Source organism: Pocillopora verrucosa, chromosome 2, assembly GCF_036669915.1.
Source record: "Pocillopora verrucosa isolate sample1 chromosome 2, ASM3666991v2, whole genome shotgun sequence".
Lineage (NCBI taxonomy): Eukaryota > Metazoa > Cnidaria > Anthozoa > Scleractinia > Pocilloporidae > Pocillopora > Pocillopora verrucosa.
In genome coordinates, this window is record NC_089313.1 from 2537100 (window position 1) to 2554084 (window position 16985).

Sequence of the window (16985 nt, forward strand, 5' to 3'; positions counted from 1 at the left end):
CGTGTATCACGTGACCATTAAATAACCTGATGAGAAAAGAAATTCTCCCACTATCGTCAAAATCAAAATGGCGGAAAGCCGAGCTCACTTGGCAGGGTTAAGAATTTGAAACTCATGCACTTCTGCGCTCTCTTTTCACTCTCTCTTACCATAAAATAGACGTGTTTATACATACTTTATTTCGGTGCGGAATGTTTGGGGTATTGGTTGGCCAAAGTATTAAAGCTGAGGTGATCACAAAGTAACAGCTCTAAAGAAATATCCGTCGAAGGAGTGAGGAAGTAACTAGGATGTCTGGCCACTATGTTCAGCTTTGTCCAAATCCTCTCCGGTTTGAGCCTGTCACCAAAGAAAACAGTGTATTTTTTGACGAAGCAAACCGGCAGGTAAGGCAAAAAGAGTTTTTTTTGGATATAAATGAGGAGTCGTAGTTTGGATTCGATATCTCTTTTAAGGAGACCTCTACTCAGTTGGTAATTTTTGGTTTATTTTTTTGGGAATTCTTGAAGGCTTAATGCAACAGAACCACATGATGGTAGAAATTTTACATTTATTTTGAATCTTTCCATGATTAATTAAGTACATGGAGGACAAATACATGGTTTGACAGACTCTGGATTGATCAGGGCTCAAAAAGTGAAAAGTCTGCTCTTCTACTTACTGACCCTCAGTACTGCAACTTATCCTGATAAGTATAACATGAAGTTACTAGAGGTAATCATACCCATGACTCCTGGATAGGATGTTAGTCCATCAAAGATTACTGCATCTCCCCACCCTCTCCTCCCTACCAGCATTTTGTCAGGTTTTCTTGACATCTCTGGGGTACCAATTCATACTTGTGGGTAGTGGGGCATTGTGGTGGTAAAGGATCTTGTGTAACACAATGATCCAGCCAGGTCTTGGATCCAGACCTCTTGACCTGGAGTTCAGTGTACTAATGTTTTAGCCATACCACCCCTGCTCCCATACCTTCTCTTGCTCTTTGGGATTACATTGTAAGAAAGTAAAAGCCTTTATATGGGTCCAAGTGGCCCATGGGGCTGGTGCTTAACTCTGGTTTTCCTAGCATGAAGCAGAGAGGAGTATTGCTACTCCCCCCCCCCCCCCCTGGATGGGGTGCTAGTCCATCGCAGGGTTACCCCCAGCACATTTGCTGGTACCCATTTGTACACCTGGGTGAAGAGAAGCACTGTGAGAGTAAAGTGTCTTGCCTAAGAACACAACACAATGACCCTGGCCAGGGCTCAAATCTGGACCACCTGATCCAGAGTTGGGCACACTTACCATGAGGCCACTGCGCCTCCACACTTACATTGTACTGTAGGGAATTTTCCAATTCATGGGCAAACTTGTGACCAAGAGAGGTCATATGTATGGCTGTGGAATCTAGTTCTCTTTTAAGTAATTTCTATTGCCATTGAATATGTAAACATTTTCTTCCAGGTCTTCTCTGTTACCTCTGTGGATGGAAAAACCCGTGTTGTAGTCAGAGGTCCTGATCTGAAGTCTTTTGTCATCTTCGAGTATGTTGTTGGCTTGTGTTGTGCAATATTAGAAAATAAATGCACTAAAGATGCATAAGGGACAAATCCAAGAATTTTTGCAAATGATCAAGGGAGGTGTTAGACCTTAAGAAAAGAAATGATTTAAGTTTCAAAATAAAACCAAAATTTGTGGAATTAAAATGAGAGATGGTTAACCTTTTAACTCCCAAGATCTCTTAAGTAATTCTCCTTACTGTCTGCCAAATGATTCTCATTATGTTTGTTTGGAGAATTTGGTATCAGATCACTCAGTAATCCCATAATTGATATTTTTCTTTATTCTCATCACTTGTTTACATGACATTGTATAGATATAGTAAAGAGAAATTCTGTCTTGGTCACTCATGGGAGTTAAAGGTTAACTGTATAAGATGCAAACCAGGTGATTTTTAGCCTTAGGCCTGTGGATCTGACAGTAAGAAAGACAAATAGATTAGATATGTTGGTATTGAATCACTCATTCTCTTTTCCCCTCCCTTTCCTTTCCCTCTTCTTCCTTTCCTTTCTCTTCATTTCCTTTGGATTATATCATATATTTTATCATGTGCATTCACAGCATACCAACAATGGGATACGTGCAGTCCATTAAATTCTCTTATGACCGCAAGATATTAGCAATCCAGAGATCTATAAAAGTTGTGGTAAGGAATTCAATTCAATTTAATGTTTCATTTTGCATTCTCCTTGTAAATATTTAATAATTATTGAAACCACCATAAAAGGGGCTGTTTCTAATAATAGCTTTTCTTTGCATTCTATCTGTGAATCTAATTGATTTCTAGGAGTTCATTAACTTTGCTGATGGAATTGATAGCCAGCAGTATAGCCAGACATGTAAGGTATGGTATATTTAATTACTGTCTTTAAACTTTACACCACTTAAAGTGCAGGTTTATAGGAGAATTTCATGCGCAGTGGTGGATACTGTATTTAGATGTCTGCATTTATCATGATGGCCTTTGGTTTTTTTGTATAGAGCATTTTATTATGGACCATAGTGACCACAATGCCACTACTATATAATTGGAGTCATTATCTCACTGTCTTCAGATGTTTACTGGAAAAAATAGAAAGAGCTGGGTTTTTTTATTATTTTTCTTTTTTTTTTTTTTGATGAGAAGATCAACACCTTGTATAGCAGGAAGCAAACAGCTGTGAATTACGTGGACCAACTATGAGGCATAAATTTCTGGTGTAATCGCTTTACTCATTAAGCATACAAGATCTTATTTTGTGCCTCCTTCACAACCTCAGCTGGAGATCCAACTACAAACATGAATTGTTTTTATAAAGATCTTTTGTTATTTGTTCTCTTCACAGAGCAAGTCTGCCCATGTTATTGGTTTCAACTGGACAAATTTGAATGAAATTGTCTTTATTACAAACCAAGGTCTAGAATTTTATCAGGTAGAGGCTGTAATTTTATTAAATAAGTGTCGAATACCTTTCTCCTCTAGCTGTAGAAAGATTACAAAAATTTAAATTGAGGATGGTCAATTTTTAACTTACAACTTACCAATGAACTAAGCCATTGTATCATGAATCCTTTTTGTGGTATTCTTTCCAAGGTATTACCAGAAAAGCGTAGCCTAAAGATGATTAAGAACTACAGTGTGCAAGTCAACTGGTTTGTCTTCCTGGTAAGACAAAATATTATGCGTGTATGAGCATTTTACTACCAGTGAGTTGAAATTTTCCTTGCATCTTTGACTTATTTCTTTCTAGCTCAGTTGGTGGAAGTTCCCAACTTTTATTTGGCCTTGGAATGTATGGGCTCATTTCTGGGAAAAATCCTGATTTTTTTTCCAGGCTGTGCTCTGAATACCAGTAGGATCATGTGCAGGTCAAATGCAATTAAAATAAGTTATTGATGTATTATTTCAGAGTGATGAGGACCAAACTAATCTTAAGTGTCTCATCCTCTTTCTCTGAAGCCTGAGAGTGCTGTTCTTCTTTTGTCTTCCTCGGGCCTTGGAAATGTTATTCATCCATATCACTTCAGGGTGAGTTTTAATCCCAAATTGTTTAATTCATCATTATCATTGAAGTAAATCTTCTCAGAATGTTCATTTAATAGAAGAACAGTACTTGCTGATTGTTCACTTTTATATATGTTTTGGGCAGTTTGGTGTTTGATATAAAATTTATGCTGACCCTCTAAGAGTAGGTGGCTTTATTAATTCAATTAAAAGAAAATGTAGCATTATTTTTGTTGTGTTTCATGTCACTACAGGCAGGGTCTGTCATGAGGTTACCAAAGTTTGAGGTAGATATCCCTGCGGCCTCCAAAGCTCAGAAAGTTCAACTGTTGGAAAGGGATGTCACTCTTGCAAACATGTGAGTTATAACTGTCCAGCCAAAAATCCATACTAGTCAGTCATCTCTCAACTCCAAAATAGACTTAGTTACAAACCATGTTTGCAGAAACTCTGACTTCTGATTCCATCAGTTTGATTTTTATGGAATAATATTCCTCTGCACTTGTGATAGGGACTCTGACTCAAATGTTAGTGCATGGAATCCAACCTAGTACTGGTTTAAAGTATGTGATCTGTCTATCAAAATCTCCCCCAAGTCAAATATCAAACAACATAGAAGACTGAAAAGTCAGAACAGATATATAATTTTGTATAAACCACAATGTATGAATGCTTTGTTTTAGACTGAATCAATGGAAATAATTCCACTTGAAGTTGACTCAAAAATCAACCCTTTTACACCAAAGAGTGACAAGCATCTAATTTTCCTTACAATATCACCCCAGAATCAAGCATTTCAGGTTACAAGAATAAGGGAAATGATCAACAAGTAAAGAAGTTCTACTAATTCTTGTTTGTTTAACAAATTCTCCTTGTCTGCATCTTAGGAAATGCATAGAGAACAGTATGGTGATTATGTATACTGTTGTTCTGGTGTAAAGGGTTAGTATGACATTGATTGTTGAGGCTCCATAGATTTCTCTTTACACGTTTTCTTTCAGAGATGGCCAGCTCTATGTGGTAATTCTCAGAAACCAGCAGAGAAGTCAAACCACAGGACCAGTTGGTGCAGAGATTGTTCTGTACCAGCTACAGCGGTAAGCCATAGACAACATTATTTAAATTGGCCACCTTTAAGAGTTGAAAAGTTAATGTTTTGAGCATCAGCCATCTGTCAGATCATCACTCTGACGAAGGGCTAACAATTGAAACATCAGCTTTTAAACTCTTTACGGTGGCCAATTTTCATTAACAACTCAGTTGATAGTAATAAATTACCTTGTTATACTCTCCCACCAACACAGTACCACAGTTTCTTTAGAAACTTACCCCTTTTATTCAAATGTTATTTGTTGAATGTACCTTGCTGTGGGTCAGTCATTTGAGAGTAAATAATATTAATGTGTGTTCTAATTGTAGAGATATCCCAGCCAAGAAGGTAGCTGTTCTTCAACTGAACATGATTGGAAGATTTGCAGTCAATGTTGTGGTAAATATATTTTTACTACACAATCACTAGCTTTGAAACTCATATCATACTTGAATATTTTATTTTTGCACATAAAATCTCAAATGAGCTAAAGCCTTAAATAAAACAGGAAGAAACAATCTCTTTTCGTTGGATCAGCTTAATTGTATGTATTAAACTACTAATTAGTAGACGCTGAAGAATTTCCTGAAAGTTAGAAATAAACTGAGTTTCCTGAATGACTTTTTGTCACCACAGTTACTGTGAAAGTGTGACTCATTTGCTCCTTTGCATTTTTATCATCACAGTGAAATTTTTCTTTGTAACATCTTAGTATGGATCAGTTAGAAGCATTTTTTTCCAGCTAGGTGCTTTGGAAGACTGATCATGCTCTGGTGCAGCCTTAATAAGGAGATCAATCATTCATTGCTTTGTTTTCCACAGGATAACCTTGTTATTGTCCATCATCAAGCTTCAAAGGTAATTTTTGAGTCAACTTCAAGTGGAATTATTTCCATTCATTCAGTCTAAAATAAAGCATAAATAAATTATATAGTTTGTACTTAAGTAAATGTCTGTTCTGACTTTGCAGACATCTATGTTGTTTGATATTCGACTTGGGGGAGATTTTGATGGACAGATCACATACTTTCAACCAGTACTAGCACCTCTGCCACTTGAACAAGCAGTTTTTGAAGCAGGTAAGCCATGTTCAGAGTTAATTGGTCATTTTTTTTTGAAAGATAACAACACGTTTTTGCTGTACAATTGCCCTTATGGTTGGGTTGGAAAATTTGTGGATTTGATGCTTATTGTCTTAAGTTTGTTTCTTTGTGGTTTTATTTTTTAGAAGAGAAAGATTCTACTGGTGCAGTTAAAAAGAAGAGGGTACTTTGTGAAATGTGTATCCAAAAACAGACTCATGCAATGAGAATATTTGCTATATCATTAATATTAAGAGAGATCAGGGAAGATAGTAAATTTTGAGCCCAGCTGTTGAACAAAGGATTATATTATTTGCTATTGAATTGGGACAAGGAAAAAACCCCTAGACCCTCACAAGGACTCGTACATCAGACTTCAGGATTTTGCAGATAGATATAAATTACCTGTAACTGTGTATTACCACTATGTTTCTTAACAAGGTCTTGATTCCAGACTCTCAAAACTGGATTGTGTTTCAACCAAACATCATCATAGATGCTAAACTTGGTAAGTTTGTATTTCAACTTCAATAGGTCCAAGAAATGTTGCATCTTTCAGTGTTTAATCACTATGATAAAGGTTCCTACCACTTGACAAAGAAATATGAGAGATTTCCAGTGTAAGAGTTGTTGTAGGAGGGGAGGGGGAAGAGAGAGAGAGAGAGAGAGAGAGAGAGAGAGATATGGTCAGAATATTTCTTGATGTGGATGTACCTTGATGCAAATTTTTAATGGTGTTTTTTGTAGATGCATACCCCTGCATCTTTAGGGTTTCTCTTAGCTTTACAGTTTTCTTTTGACTGCAAAAAAGAAATTATAACCTTAGGTTTTTCCAAGTAACACCATTGACCGGAATGCTTCATGTTTTGTCCTCAGGTTGTTTGTGGGAGGTTATGATAAAGCTGGAGCCCTTGGTTGCTATGATTGGTGACAAGGTAAATCTTATTTTGTCTATTTTTTGTCATTTGAGATATCAGTTGGTGTAACTGACAGAGGTAAGTCACCCTTGATTTCAAGCTGTAAATCGCACAAAGCATGACACTGGGTTACCAGCTGTAGTCATTGGGGTCTGAGCCCCATGGAAGCTGGGATTCTGCTTTTGTTTTTGTTTTGTTTGTTTTCCTGGCTTTACCCTGTATAGTTGTTAATCAATTTAATAGGCAATTATTTACCAAAATGGAGTTGAATAGTGATGGGTATTTACTGAAACATGAAGTGCAAGGTAAATTTCCAACACTTTCAATGACACTGGGTGAATAACTGTTATTATTTAGTATACACTGCACTTATAACCAAGAAAGAGGTTTTTTCTGTCAATATATCTTAAAATGTTTGTAAATGAAACTCTTGATGCAAGATTTTGTCTTTTTGGCTACTCGGAGGTGAATAGAACTTGCTTATTACATCTGAACTGGCCAATCAGTAGTATATAGTTACCGGCTAAGTTCGTTTATTAGAATAATTTTGTCATTTTCTTGTTGTCTGCTCTTCACATTGAATAAATTTCCAAATAATTGTATATAAACTGACAATGTCAGTGTTGCGTGTTGTACCCATTTGGCAATGAGCTTTTTTATCTTTTAGGGCTTGTTGATTGACTTCCTACTTCTAAGGAAAGAAAGCAAAATGGTCATTTTAACAGTTTTTAAACAAGGTATGGACACCATTTAGCCAATGTATTTAATCATCTCAATTGCAATGCTTGGAATTACCATTTAGCTTATTGTTGCCTTGATTTTTGGTGCAAGGTGTGACAGCATATTTATTAACCTTTTTTTTTTTTGTCATCATGTAACAGCTTTAACTCCAGGGAGACAGAGCAGCCTTCCAGTCATAGCTCGTATGTTTGACAAGGTGAACTTGGCTTACAGAAGTTATGCACTGGAAGCTGAACAAAATGCACAACAGGTTAGTCTGTATGAATTCTTGAGGTGACTCTGTTATCACCCCCTGTGAGTTATGATTATGAGATGACAGAAGAAGGAAAGGCTAGGAGAATGAAAGATCAGGGAGAGGAAATGGTCAGGAAAGATTGTTCTAAGGGGCACAGAGGGTGAAGGAACAGGAAAACTGTGCACAGGGTGGGTAAAGATTAAGTAGAGGATTAGAGTAGGAAAAAAATGAAAACAAAAATGAAAACTTGTAGACTGAGGCATCAAGGTCTGGATCAAACAAAGAGGGTAGAAATGGAAGGAGAGCTGGCTAATGAGTTGAAGGAAGATGGGAGGTTGACATTCACTGAATTACTTTGGAAAGACAGAGTAAATGGAGACAGGAAAGGAAGGAGGAGTGGTGAAAATGTATCTTAGGAACTTGAAGGGAGGAATAACAGAGCAGCAAAAATTCGATAGGAAGAGAAAAAATAATGGAGAAGTTGGATCAATATCAGTATCTGGGCAACTGCCCACCTACCCCTCCCCTAACTCAACAAGAGTCAATTGATAACATGTTAGGGTTAAAGTTGGGTTAGGGGAGGGGTAGGTGGGCAGTTGCCCAGATACTGATATTGATCCGAGAACTCTTCTCTGAGGTTAAAACATATTCTTATTTGATATGAATCAGAAGTTTCTCTCCTTCTTTCCAAGTGTTTATATGTAACTGAATGAAGAATGCACTTGTTTTTCTCTTAGTCAAGTGATGCTTCCAAGGGTCAGTCTCCCCAAAAACAAGTCTCTAGGTTAGTGAACTCAAATTCTGTTCCTTTTCTTTTTTATATCTTACAAGTTAAATTACTGGTTAACTTTTCCAAGAAAAGTTTTCTTTGCCAATATTCTTATATCAGTTGAATGGTAATTAATGGACAAGGTTAAATCCAAATTATTGCAGGGGTTTTACTAATGGGATAGGAGAGGCCTAAGGGAGGTTTGCAGGGACATTGCTTTGCTGCTTTGCTTCCTTTGTTTCCCTCTCCTCCCCCCCCTCCCCCATCTATTGCCAGCTAACAACACTTACCCTCTATAACTACTGAAAACATGTTTTCAATGTCTTGTAAATATATAATGTATTTAATACTTAGAAGAGAAGCATTTTCAGTCAATTTACCCAGTGTTAAATGCAATTATGCTCCTTTAGGTGCCAGACAGTTGTCAGTCAAGAAGACATGTATTCCCATGTGCTTTCTACATTTGTGGAGAGTAAGGTATAAGACTGCTGTTGTACTGTATCTTCATCCAACCCTTGTTTGGAATTGTCAGTATCCAGTAGTACCATTTCAGCTTTGTAATTGTGAAGACCAGTTTATAGACTAGTCTTTTAGGTAAAGTGGGTCGCCAAAAAAAAAAAAGGGTGACTTGCACAATGGACTTTGCCAATAAGGAGGGAATGCTCATAGTCTAGCTAGCTAGTGTATGGTGAGTTCACTGTTGGGGCAGCTTGAAGGAGCAATTGATCAAAAGAAAAAAACAAACAAACAAGTTAGTATTACTCAATGTAAAATATTTTGCAATTTGCATTCATATAAACTGCATTAAATTTGTAACAATTTTATGACTCACAATAAATTATTTCTTGGTTATTTGATCACAATTTTGTAACTCTCCAGTGACTGTTTTAAAAGGGGAAAGAGGAATGACAACTGTGAAAAAGAAACTTGCCACATATCTTGATCTGTATTTCAATCAAGGAATAAAATCTTGATTGTGCACTTTCATTGGATAAGTTAATTGGGTTGTGTCTTCACGAACATGACTTTGTGTTAGTTGCCAGTCATCCAAGTTAAAGACTGAACCACTAATTCTTCCCATTTCCCTTGTTCATTTTTAGAAAGTAAAGTATAAATTCATGGTTGCTGTGTTGGTGGAGTATATTCGATCTCTGAATCAGTTTGAGATTGAGGTAGAGGTAAGGGAAACTACAGACTTAAAGAGTTAAAAACTGAGAAATGAAAGCAAAAATGAATCTTAAAAATTAAGTTTGTAGAAGACTTGGCAACCAATGGTTTGGTGTGTTGGACTTCAGATTTAGGATTTATAAACTTATATGTATAAGCCACCCTTTCTTGTTGAAATTGTTTTTAAATTCCGGGTTCCAGCTACACCACCTAAAACTAGTGACGCAACTTGCAATTGATATGCCATTGCAGTGATAGGCAAATATTGCCAGGAGTGCCTGGTGCAGCAGTTATAATTTTTGCCAATCACTGCAATCAGCATGTAAAATTGCCAATATCTGACAGGCCAGATATTGGCAATTTTATATGCTGATTATAACATTCAAAATTTGTTCCAATTGGTGAATAAAATCACCAGCTGTGTTGCTGGCTTAATGCCATCCACAACTTATCACATGACCTGAATGATATAACCGTCTTCTCCACTTCAACAGCACTATCTTTATGAGCTGATCATAAATCTTCTGGTACACAACAAGCGTTTCTACCAACTGCATCAGGTGTGATGGTCTTCTAACAATATATTTCTTTGTGTTTTATCTCTAAACAAATGAAAGATGAGAATCAAAAAAGCAGGTTCTCATTGCCTTATTGTGTAGTGATAGAAGCAGTAATCTCCACCAGATTCAAAATTTGTGCCATACTGCTAGCTCACCTCCAGTAGGACTTGCTGCTCCTGCTATAGTGCATGCCAATTAGAGCCTGCCTACAATCTAAATGTTTAGTTTTCATAATTAGGATGGGTAACAACTTTATTTTAATTTCTCAAAGACAACAAAATTGCACAAACCTTTAGGATGGGTGCAATTTGTAGTCTTAGAAAAATTTACAATTGCTTACTTACACCAAATTGCATGAGAAATTAGTCATGTTGTTACTTGTTAATAATTTACATGAAAAAAGTACCACAGAAAGTCAAGAAAGATGAAATTTTGGAAGCGTGCATTATTTGTAATCTGCACTTGTGTTACAACTTTGCACTCTTGTTATGTGAAAAATGCATCCATTTTCAGCCAATTAGACGCCCATAATATTTTTATGTATATCATGATTATAGATGAATTAAACAACCTCCTCCTCTTGCAGTGTCTTTTTTGAATAATCTTTTAAAGGCTTACATTCTATGCATGCATTCAAACAAATGATTCAATGACATTTGTATGCATTTTTAGTTCCTGCAATACCATGTCATCAGTGACTCGAAACCTCTGGTAAGAGTAAATCAATATTCTTTCAACCCTTCATGCCCTAGCTTCAGAATGCATATTCTCTCTACTGTTCTCTCTACATTTCTTAACCCTTAAACTCCCAAGATCTGATTGTTAATTCTCCCCTCTAGCTGCTGCACATTTCCTTCTAAATTGGTTATGAGAACCTAGTGCTAGATCAAGGTAGCAGCTTCCACCTGATAAGTTTGAATATTCTCATTACCTGTTTGCTGAATAATGTATGGATATTATTGGGAGAAGTTTCATGTTAATCACTACTGGAAGTTAAAGGGTTAAGGTGCTGACAAGGAGAATTAGCAAAAAATTTTGATAATGCTGTGCTTATGATTTTAGATGTATCTGCCTGGTTACATTTACATTATGGTTTAAACCTAGTAATTCTCCCTTTATTCTCCCAAATATATTTTCAAAATGTTAGTAGTTATTGCAAATTAAAGTAAAAAAAAACTGTGAAAACTTTGATGCAATTCTGAGAGGTCAATCATGTTCTGACCAATCACAATAAAGTTCAGGACATGGGAGAAAACCTTAAAACCACAAAATTATTACTAAACAGGTACTGTTTTCAGGTGGGATTTCTTATGTCTGGTTGGGTTTTCTGTGGAAACATGATGTTATATTATTCAATACATATTTCCAAGTTTTCATAATTATCCACCCAAGTGCATGTTCAAATGATAACTTTACTATGTGTTGCAGGCATGTCTCATGTTGTCCCTGGAGAGTACCTACCCCCCCACATACCAACTGGCCTTGGATATGCTGAAGGTCACTCAAACAAGTTTCATTAACAACTGTCTATATTAATGAATAAAGGGGGCAGGTTTCTATAGAAACTGTGGTGCTGCATTGGAGGGGGAGTATAACAAGATAATTCGGCTTTATCAACCATGTGTCTGTCTCTATGTTATGTTTTCTGACTTTTACAGTCAGTAGTCCATTTGTCAGCTTGGTAGTCAGTTGTTTACCCATAAAGGGGGTACATTTCCAAAGAAACTGTGGTGCTGTGTCAGTGGGGAGTATAAGAAGATAAGGTAAATTGCTCACCTTAAAGAGTTTCAAAGCTGGCGTTTAGAGCATTAGCCCTTCATCAGAGTGAATGATGTAGGGCTAACACACAAAGTGTCAACCTATGGTAGACAATCTACATTATCAACTCAATCAACAAAACCAAATTATGCTGTTATATTCCCCTACTGACACAGCACCACAGTTCCTTTAGAAACTTACCCCCTTTTATTCAACTGTCTATATCACCTATCTTAGATCATTCTTTATGAATTACTGATCAATACTTTTGTGTTCAGACAAATGGGTAACTTTTGGTGTTACTCTCCACAGAGACTTAACACAGCCAATGAAGAAATCATTGAGGTTCTTCTCTCAAAACGTCAGGTTAGCCATTTACAACCAAACTGAAAAGATAAGTAAGCTAGGTAGAATTTTAGAAGCTGGTGAGAAGACCATTATTACTTGTGCTCTTCATGAACACTTCTTTGCCTGCGAGAAAGTATAAGGCTTTGAACTGAGCGAACTGGTGAGAGGTTTTGTGAGTGGTGTGGCACCACAAATGATTATTGGTGCCAGACTACCAACACTCTCTCCCCAACTCATCTCAAATCTTTCCACAGGTGCAGGAACACACATCCTGCAGCACTGATTATGAGAGCCTGTTCACAAGCCAGAATGTTAGCACTTTTCCATGTCATTTTCCTTCTTGATTGTTTTTCTGTTATTAACAATTGTCATGGTGATTTGTTTTTTTTATAGCTGTTGCCTGCCTTGCGCTATGTGCGTGCTATAGGTGCAGAAGACTCTATATCACCCCGAAAGTTCTTAGAGGTTGCTTCAAATCCTGAGGATTCCATGCTTTTCTACACTGGTAGGTCATGTATATAGTCACTTCCCAAAATTTCTGCTGAAAGTTATAGTTGATATTAGTAGCTCTCTTCCTGTTCTCAAATAGATAATGAATACATAACAATTATAAAATGTCGCAAGTCAGACTTATTTTCTCTGGGTTTACATGATTTCAAGCACTAAATGTAAAGAAACTGAATGTGATCCCTTGTTCTCTATTGCAGTATACAAGTTTTTTGAACAACGTAACATGCGGCTTCGTGGAAGCCCTGACTTTGCTCCAGGTATGAATAATTTTGATACTCAATTAATTTCTGCATTTTTTATGCTGTTGAATCCAGTTAGATTGAATAGCATTATCTCCAAACTTGGAAACTTCAACCTGTCCAGACTTAAGTTTGAGACTTCACCTCTTTGTATCTTGGTCCAGGGGAACACTGTGATATGTATGTTAAGAGATTTGAGAGCCGTTTTGGGTCAAATCGGAATGCACAATTTAGCAGTAATGGAGGAATCAACTGAAGAAGGTGGCAGCAGTATAAGAGACAAGCATTAAATGAGATGAAGTGTGGGGAGTAAAGCCAAAGATAGAACAAGTTTCCTGTGCATCAATGTCCCCAGCGTGAGTTTAATGACTTGGCAGAAGGTTGTACTTGTGCATGAGTGGATCATATCCGGAATGTACTGTACAGTGTCAATATTACAAGGTGGACCATAGCTCCGATGTAGAAAAGAAAGTTTCAGACTCTTGGCTTATGGACTCAAGAGGAATAATGTGTGAACTAAAAAACGAACAGATGGCAGAGTTTAAGTTGCCATGGCAACTGAATTTGCAGCAGAAGTTGCTGATCTGGCACAAGTATTCAGCCATCAGGTTGAAAGCTGAAAGGTTTTCTTCTTTTTTTGTAAGTTAATATAGTTTCAAGGCCTACAATTAAAGTAGGAAAGGTATTTGTCATTTTCATCTGAAAAAACTTTGCTTCTTACCCCAGTTTTACAACTTTAATTACTCCAAAGATAAGGGATGTGGTCATGGGTTTAGTCTGCCATGTCAATTTGCATGTGTCTATATTTTCTGACGATGAGTCACTAAATGACAACTTTTACAAACAGCTAAGCTTGGGCCAAAGGGGAGGTAGGGCTTGAGATAGGAGGAACCTGTCATTCCTGTCTCACTCCTCTTTCATCCTCTGTTATTTATTTGCCTACCAAAATTGTAAGCCTATAGTAAGCTGGGATATAAAGATCATCAATTGAACAACTTTAATTCTTTTCACTCTTAGTCTTTCTCAACAAACCTTTTAAGTTTTCTCTCACTGTTTCTTATATTACAAATTGAAGAATTTTATATTGTATATAACTGTGAATTGAACTCTGTGATTGTGCCCCATAAAATAAAAAATTACAGAGAGGAGTTTCACATGTCTTTGTATTATCGTCAAATAATTTTCTTTTGACATACTGAAGTTTTATTAACAAATGAGATACCCCATCAACTGACAAAAAAAATGCCTTCTATTGACAGGCTGAAATAGCGTAGAGCACATTGAATACCATATTTAGTATATAGTAACACATCATAAATCCATTAATGTGTGATAAAAACTAGATATAATAATTTCCCCAATCAGTAAGTGAGATGGAAGTGAGAAGTGGTAAAAACTCTTGAAATAATTTTTTATCATGTATCAAAATTGGTGTCTTTTCAACTCTAGACTCAAACTCAATCTTGTGCTTTTCTTGGCACTAAGAGTAGTAAATAAATATATTCTGTTATTGTTATTAACATGTAAAAGTAATACTCAACAATGTATATACAAACTTATATACAGTTTACAGCAGGTTGCAATAATCTTGAATATGGCTCTAGTTATACAGCAATAATCTACAATATAAGTTAGCAATAATGATTCACACATATGTACAAAACTTTACAATAATATAGCAATAATTTATCAATAATGATTCACACATATATACAAACCTTTATGGAACTAATAATCATAATAATATTGTATTAGGCAACTGAATTAAAAAAAGAACAGTTTTGAAGATTTTATCTCCAAGTGTTCACTTTATTGCTTTGAAAATTTGTTACTGATAACAATGTTTATCTTTTTTGTAACCAAAACATATAGAATTTTCAGAAATCTCTATTGTCCATAATTCACTATGTCTGTAGTGGCACAGGTGGTCCACTGTGGACATCACTGTCAGTGTCCCAGTTTGACTCAGAAATGATGGGGCGTGGTGGTGCAAAGATGTTTGGAAACCTAAAATAAAACAGAAAATTAATGAACAAAATTGTCTCTCTATTAATGTAAAAATTGGATCTTGTGTCAGATGCTAATGTGCAACATGGACTTAATTACCCCTAAATAACAATGCATCACATATATACATTTTTTTCAAATGTGGATCTCTACTGATATTAATTTATTCCCTACAACTTGGTAATCTAATACACACATTGTCTTACAGGTGAGTCTAACTAAATTAGTGACAGCAAGGATCATTGTCAGTATCAGAGCAGCTACACACCTACCCCTCCCCTAACACAATAACAGTCAACTGATAACAAACTAGGGTTAATGTAGGGTTAAGGGAGGGGTAGGTGTGCAATTGTTCATTGATCCAAAAGAATTTCCAAAGACAATCTTTGAGATGCTTCTTACCTTGATTGTGACACATCCTCAGCAGGTTTCCTGTTTAAAAGTGTTGAGTGTGGAGCTCTTGCTTGCATTATAGCTGCAAATGGTTTTGTGCCCCTAGGTAGTGCTAATGACTGGGATCCACTGGCTACAACTCCTTCATAAAGTAATGGATTTACTCCAGGGTTTATCATATATTCCCCGTCAGCATTTGGTAGCCCCTGAATGGGTGGAAGAGAAGGTATACTTGAAAATGCATTTGATGAATCTGATATGAGATTTGATGTTCCCCCTTCAAGGAAGTGCAGCTGTTTCCTCTGTTTCCTTCTTGCATCTCTGCTGGCTTTCCAGTTCATTAAAAATTGTTTGGCAGTCTCATTGATTTCCTTGCCATCAAGCATAACTGTAAATTGAAACAAAATTTAAGAAACTATAATTAAAAAAACAGACAAGCATTGATGTATGATTCAAAAATAAATTCTTTACATTTCTCTTGGTCTTATTATCAATATTCAGGGTGGTCACTAAGCACCAACAGCAGGTGAAATTTGCAGGATGAAAGAGTGGTGCTTGCTGCTTGAATCTTTAGCTAATAATCGTCCGGTAAAGCCCTCCGACACTTCTGAGGTTATGCACCTGCAATCACTCAATACTTAACGCTACCTTTGCACCATCTCTCTTGAAATTTCAGCAAGCAGCTTAATTAATTTGGAGTATAGACAATACGTTTATACATGGTTGTGGTTGAAAGCAACTTGTATGTTAGTATAAGATTACAGACAAATAGTTTAAGTGGTGGGAAAACAAATCATATCTCTTCCAAGGAAATTCCCTTGCACCTTTACTTACCTAATGACCTGGACATAACAATGACCCTGTCCCTGTATTTGAAAGATCAGCGGTCAGCATGGCACTCAGACGTGTCCTTCTTGGCTCCGTAGTTTTATCATTTTTATTGCTTTTATTTGGTCTTCACCCTGAGAAATATTTATCTGGACATAGCCTATATTATTTCTCTTGTGCACCGCTTCGCTCTGGCAGCTCAATGTCTTCGTTGGAAGTGATAACGGGCAACAAACAAGTAAACTCCACTCGGAGATTAGGCCGCCATCTTGGTTGTCGACTTCGTGGAATGAGTTACCTCGGCGCTAGAGTGAACTATCATCACAATTCAACTTCCAGTTTTCAACTGATTCGACTGATCAAATCTGGTGATGTAAGTTTAAATCCTGGCCCCTCTGCTATTCAAGCTGTAATCGGAAATCGACACTCGACAAACGGCGACTTTGCTTATGCTAGCGCTGTTGGCAATCGTGCACCGCCGTGTCTACGTAATTTGGTCCACATTATTGTGCCCAAGCCTCAACAAGTGTTGGAAAATATCAAGAACGATACGCAACGATTGTTGCTTTGCCTTCTCAATGCTCGATCTTTGAGAAATAAGTCAGCGTCGTTTGTGGATTTGGTATGCGATAGCAAAGCAGATCTATTTGCTGTTTCTGAAACCTGGCTTACAGACAATGACACTGCTATTCTTAGTGAAATAACACCACAGGGATACAAACTCCTTCATCATCCCCGCAGTGATCGCAGAGGAGGTGGGACTGCATTGATTTTCAAAGAATCTATCAACGTTGAAAAGGTTTCAGCTGCAGGAA

The 16985-nt window shown here is 36.8% G+C and overlaps 2 protein-coding genes across 2 annotated transcripts in view; one reads left to right on the top strand and one right to left on the bottom strand.

Moving 5' to 3' along the window:
• Positions 1-61: 61 nt before the first annotated feature.
• On the top strand, positions 62-14728 carry LOC131771004 (regulator of MON1-CCZ1 complex). Its single transcript, XM_059086753.2, has 27 exons — positions 62-386; positions 1447-1526; positions 2104-2188; positions 2330-2386; positions 2868-2954; positions 3116-3187; positions 3482-3550; positions 3781-3884; positions 4528-4623; positions 4946-5015; positions 5439-5474; positions 5587-5695; positions 5845-5898; positions 6153-6206; positions 6575-6633; positions 7283-7352; positions 7497-7606; positions 8329-8375; positions 8771-8837; positions 9461-9538; positions 10022-10087; positions 10760-10798; positions 11516-11584; positions 12158-12211; positions 12587-12698; positions 12901-12960; positions 13107-14728. Exons 1-27 carry the CDS (start codon positions 291-293, stop codon positions 13196-13198), a joined length of 1992 nt encoding a protein of 663 aa, XP_058942736.2. The 5' UTR covers positions 62-290; the 3' UTR covers positions 13199-14728.
• Positions 13923-16985, bottom strand: part of LOC131771005 (protein phosphatase 1 regulatory subunit 42-like) — an 8175-nt gene continuing 5112 nt past the window's right edge. Inside the window, exons 6-8 of the mRNA XM_066162116.1 lie at positions 16177-16216; positions 15352-15730; positions 13923-14949 (exon numbers count right to left, since the gene is read on the bottom strand). Coding sequence (XP_066018213.1) covers positions 14847-14949; positions 15352-15730; positions 16177-16216 — 522 coding nt within the window. The 3' untranslated portion in view covers positions 13923-14846. The remainder of the gene's footprint in view (positions 14950-15351; positions 15731-16176; positions 16217-16985) is intronic.

Bases quoted from the DNA above. Each gene is read 5' to 3' on its own strand.
- LOC131771004 (XM_059086753.2), top strand. From the start codon at position 291: ATGTCTGGCCACTATGTTCAGCTTTGTCCAAATCCTCTCCGGTTTGAG. The intron at 2,189-2,329 runs GTAAGGAATTCA...ATTGATTTCTAG, and splicing joins AGAGATCTATAAAAGTTGTG to GAGTTCATTAACTTTGCTGA. The intron at 5,696-5,844 runs GTAAGCCATGTT...TTTATTTTTTAG, and splicing joins ACAAGCAGTTTTTGAAGCAG to AAGAGAAAGATTCTACTGGT.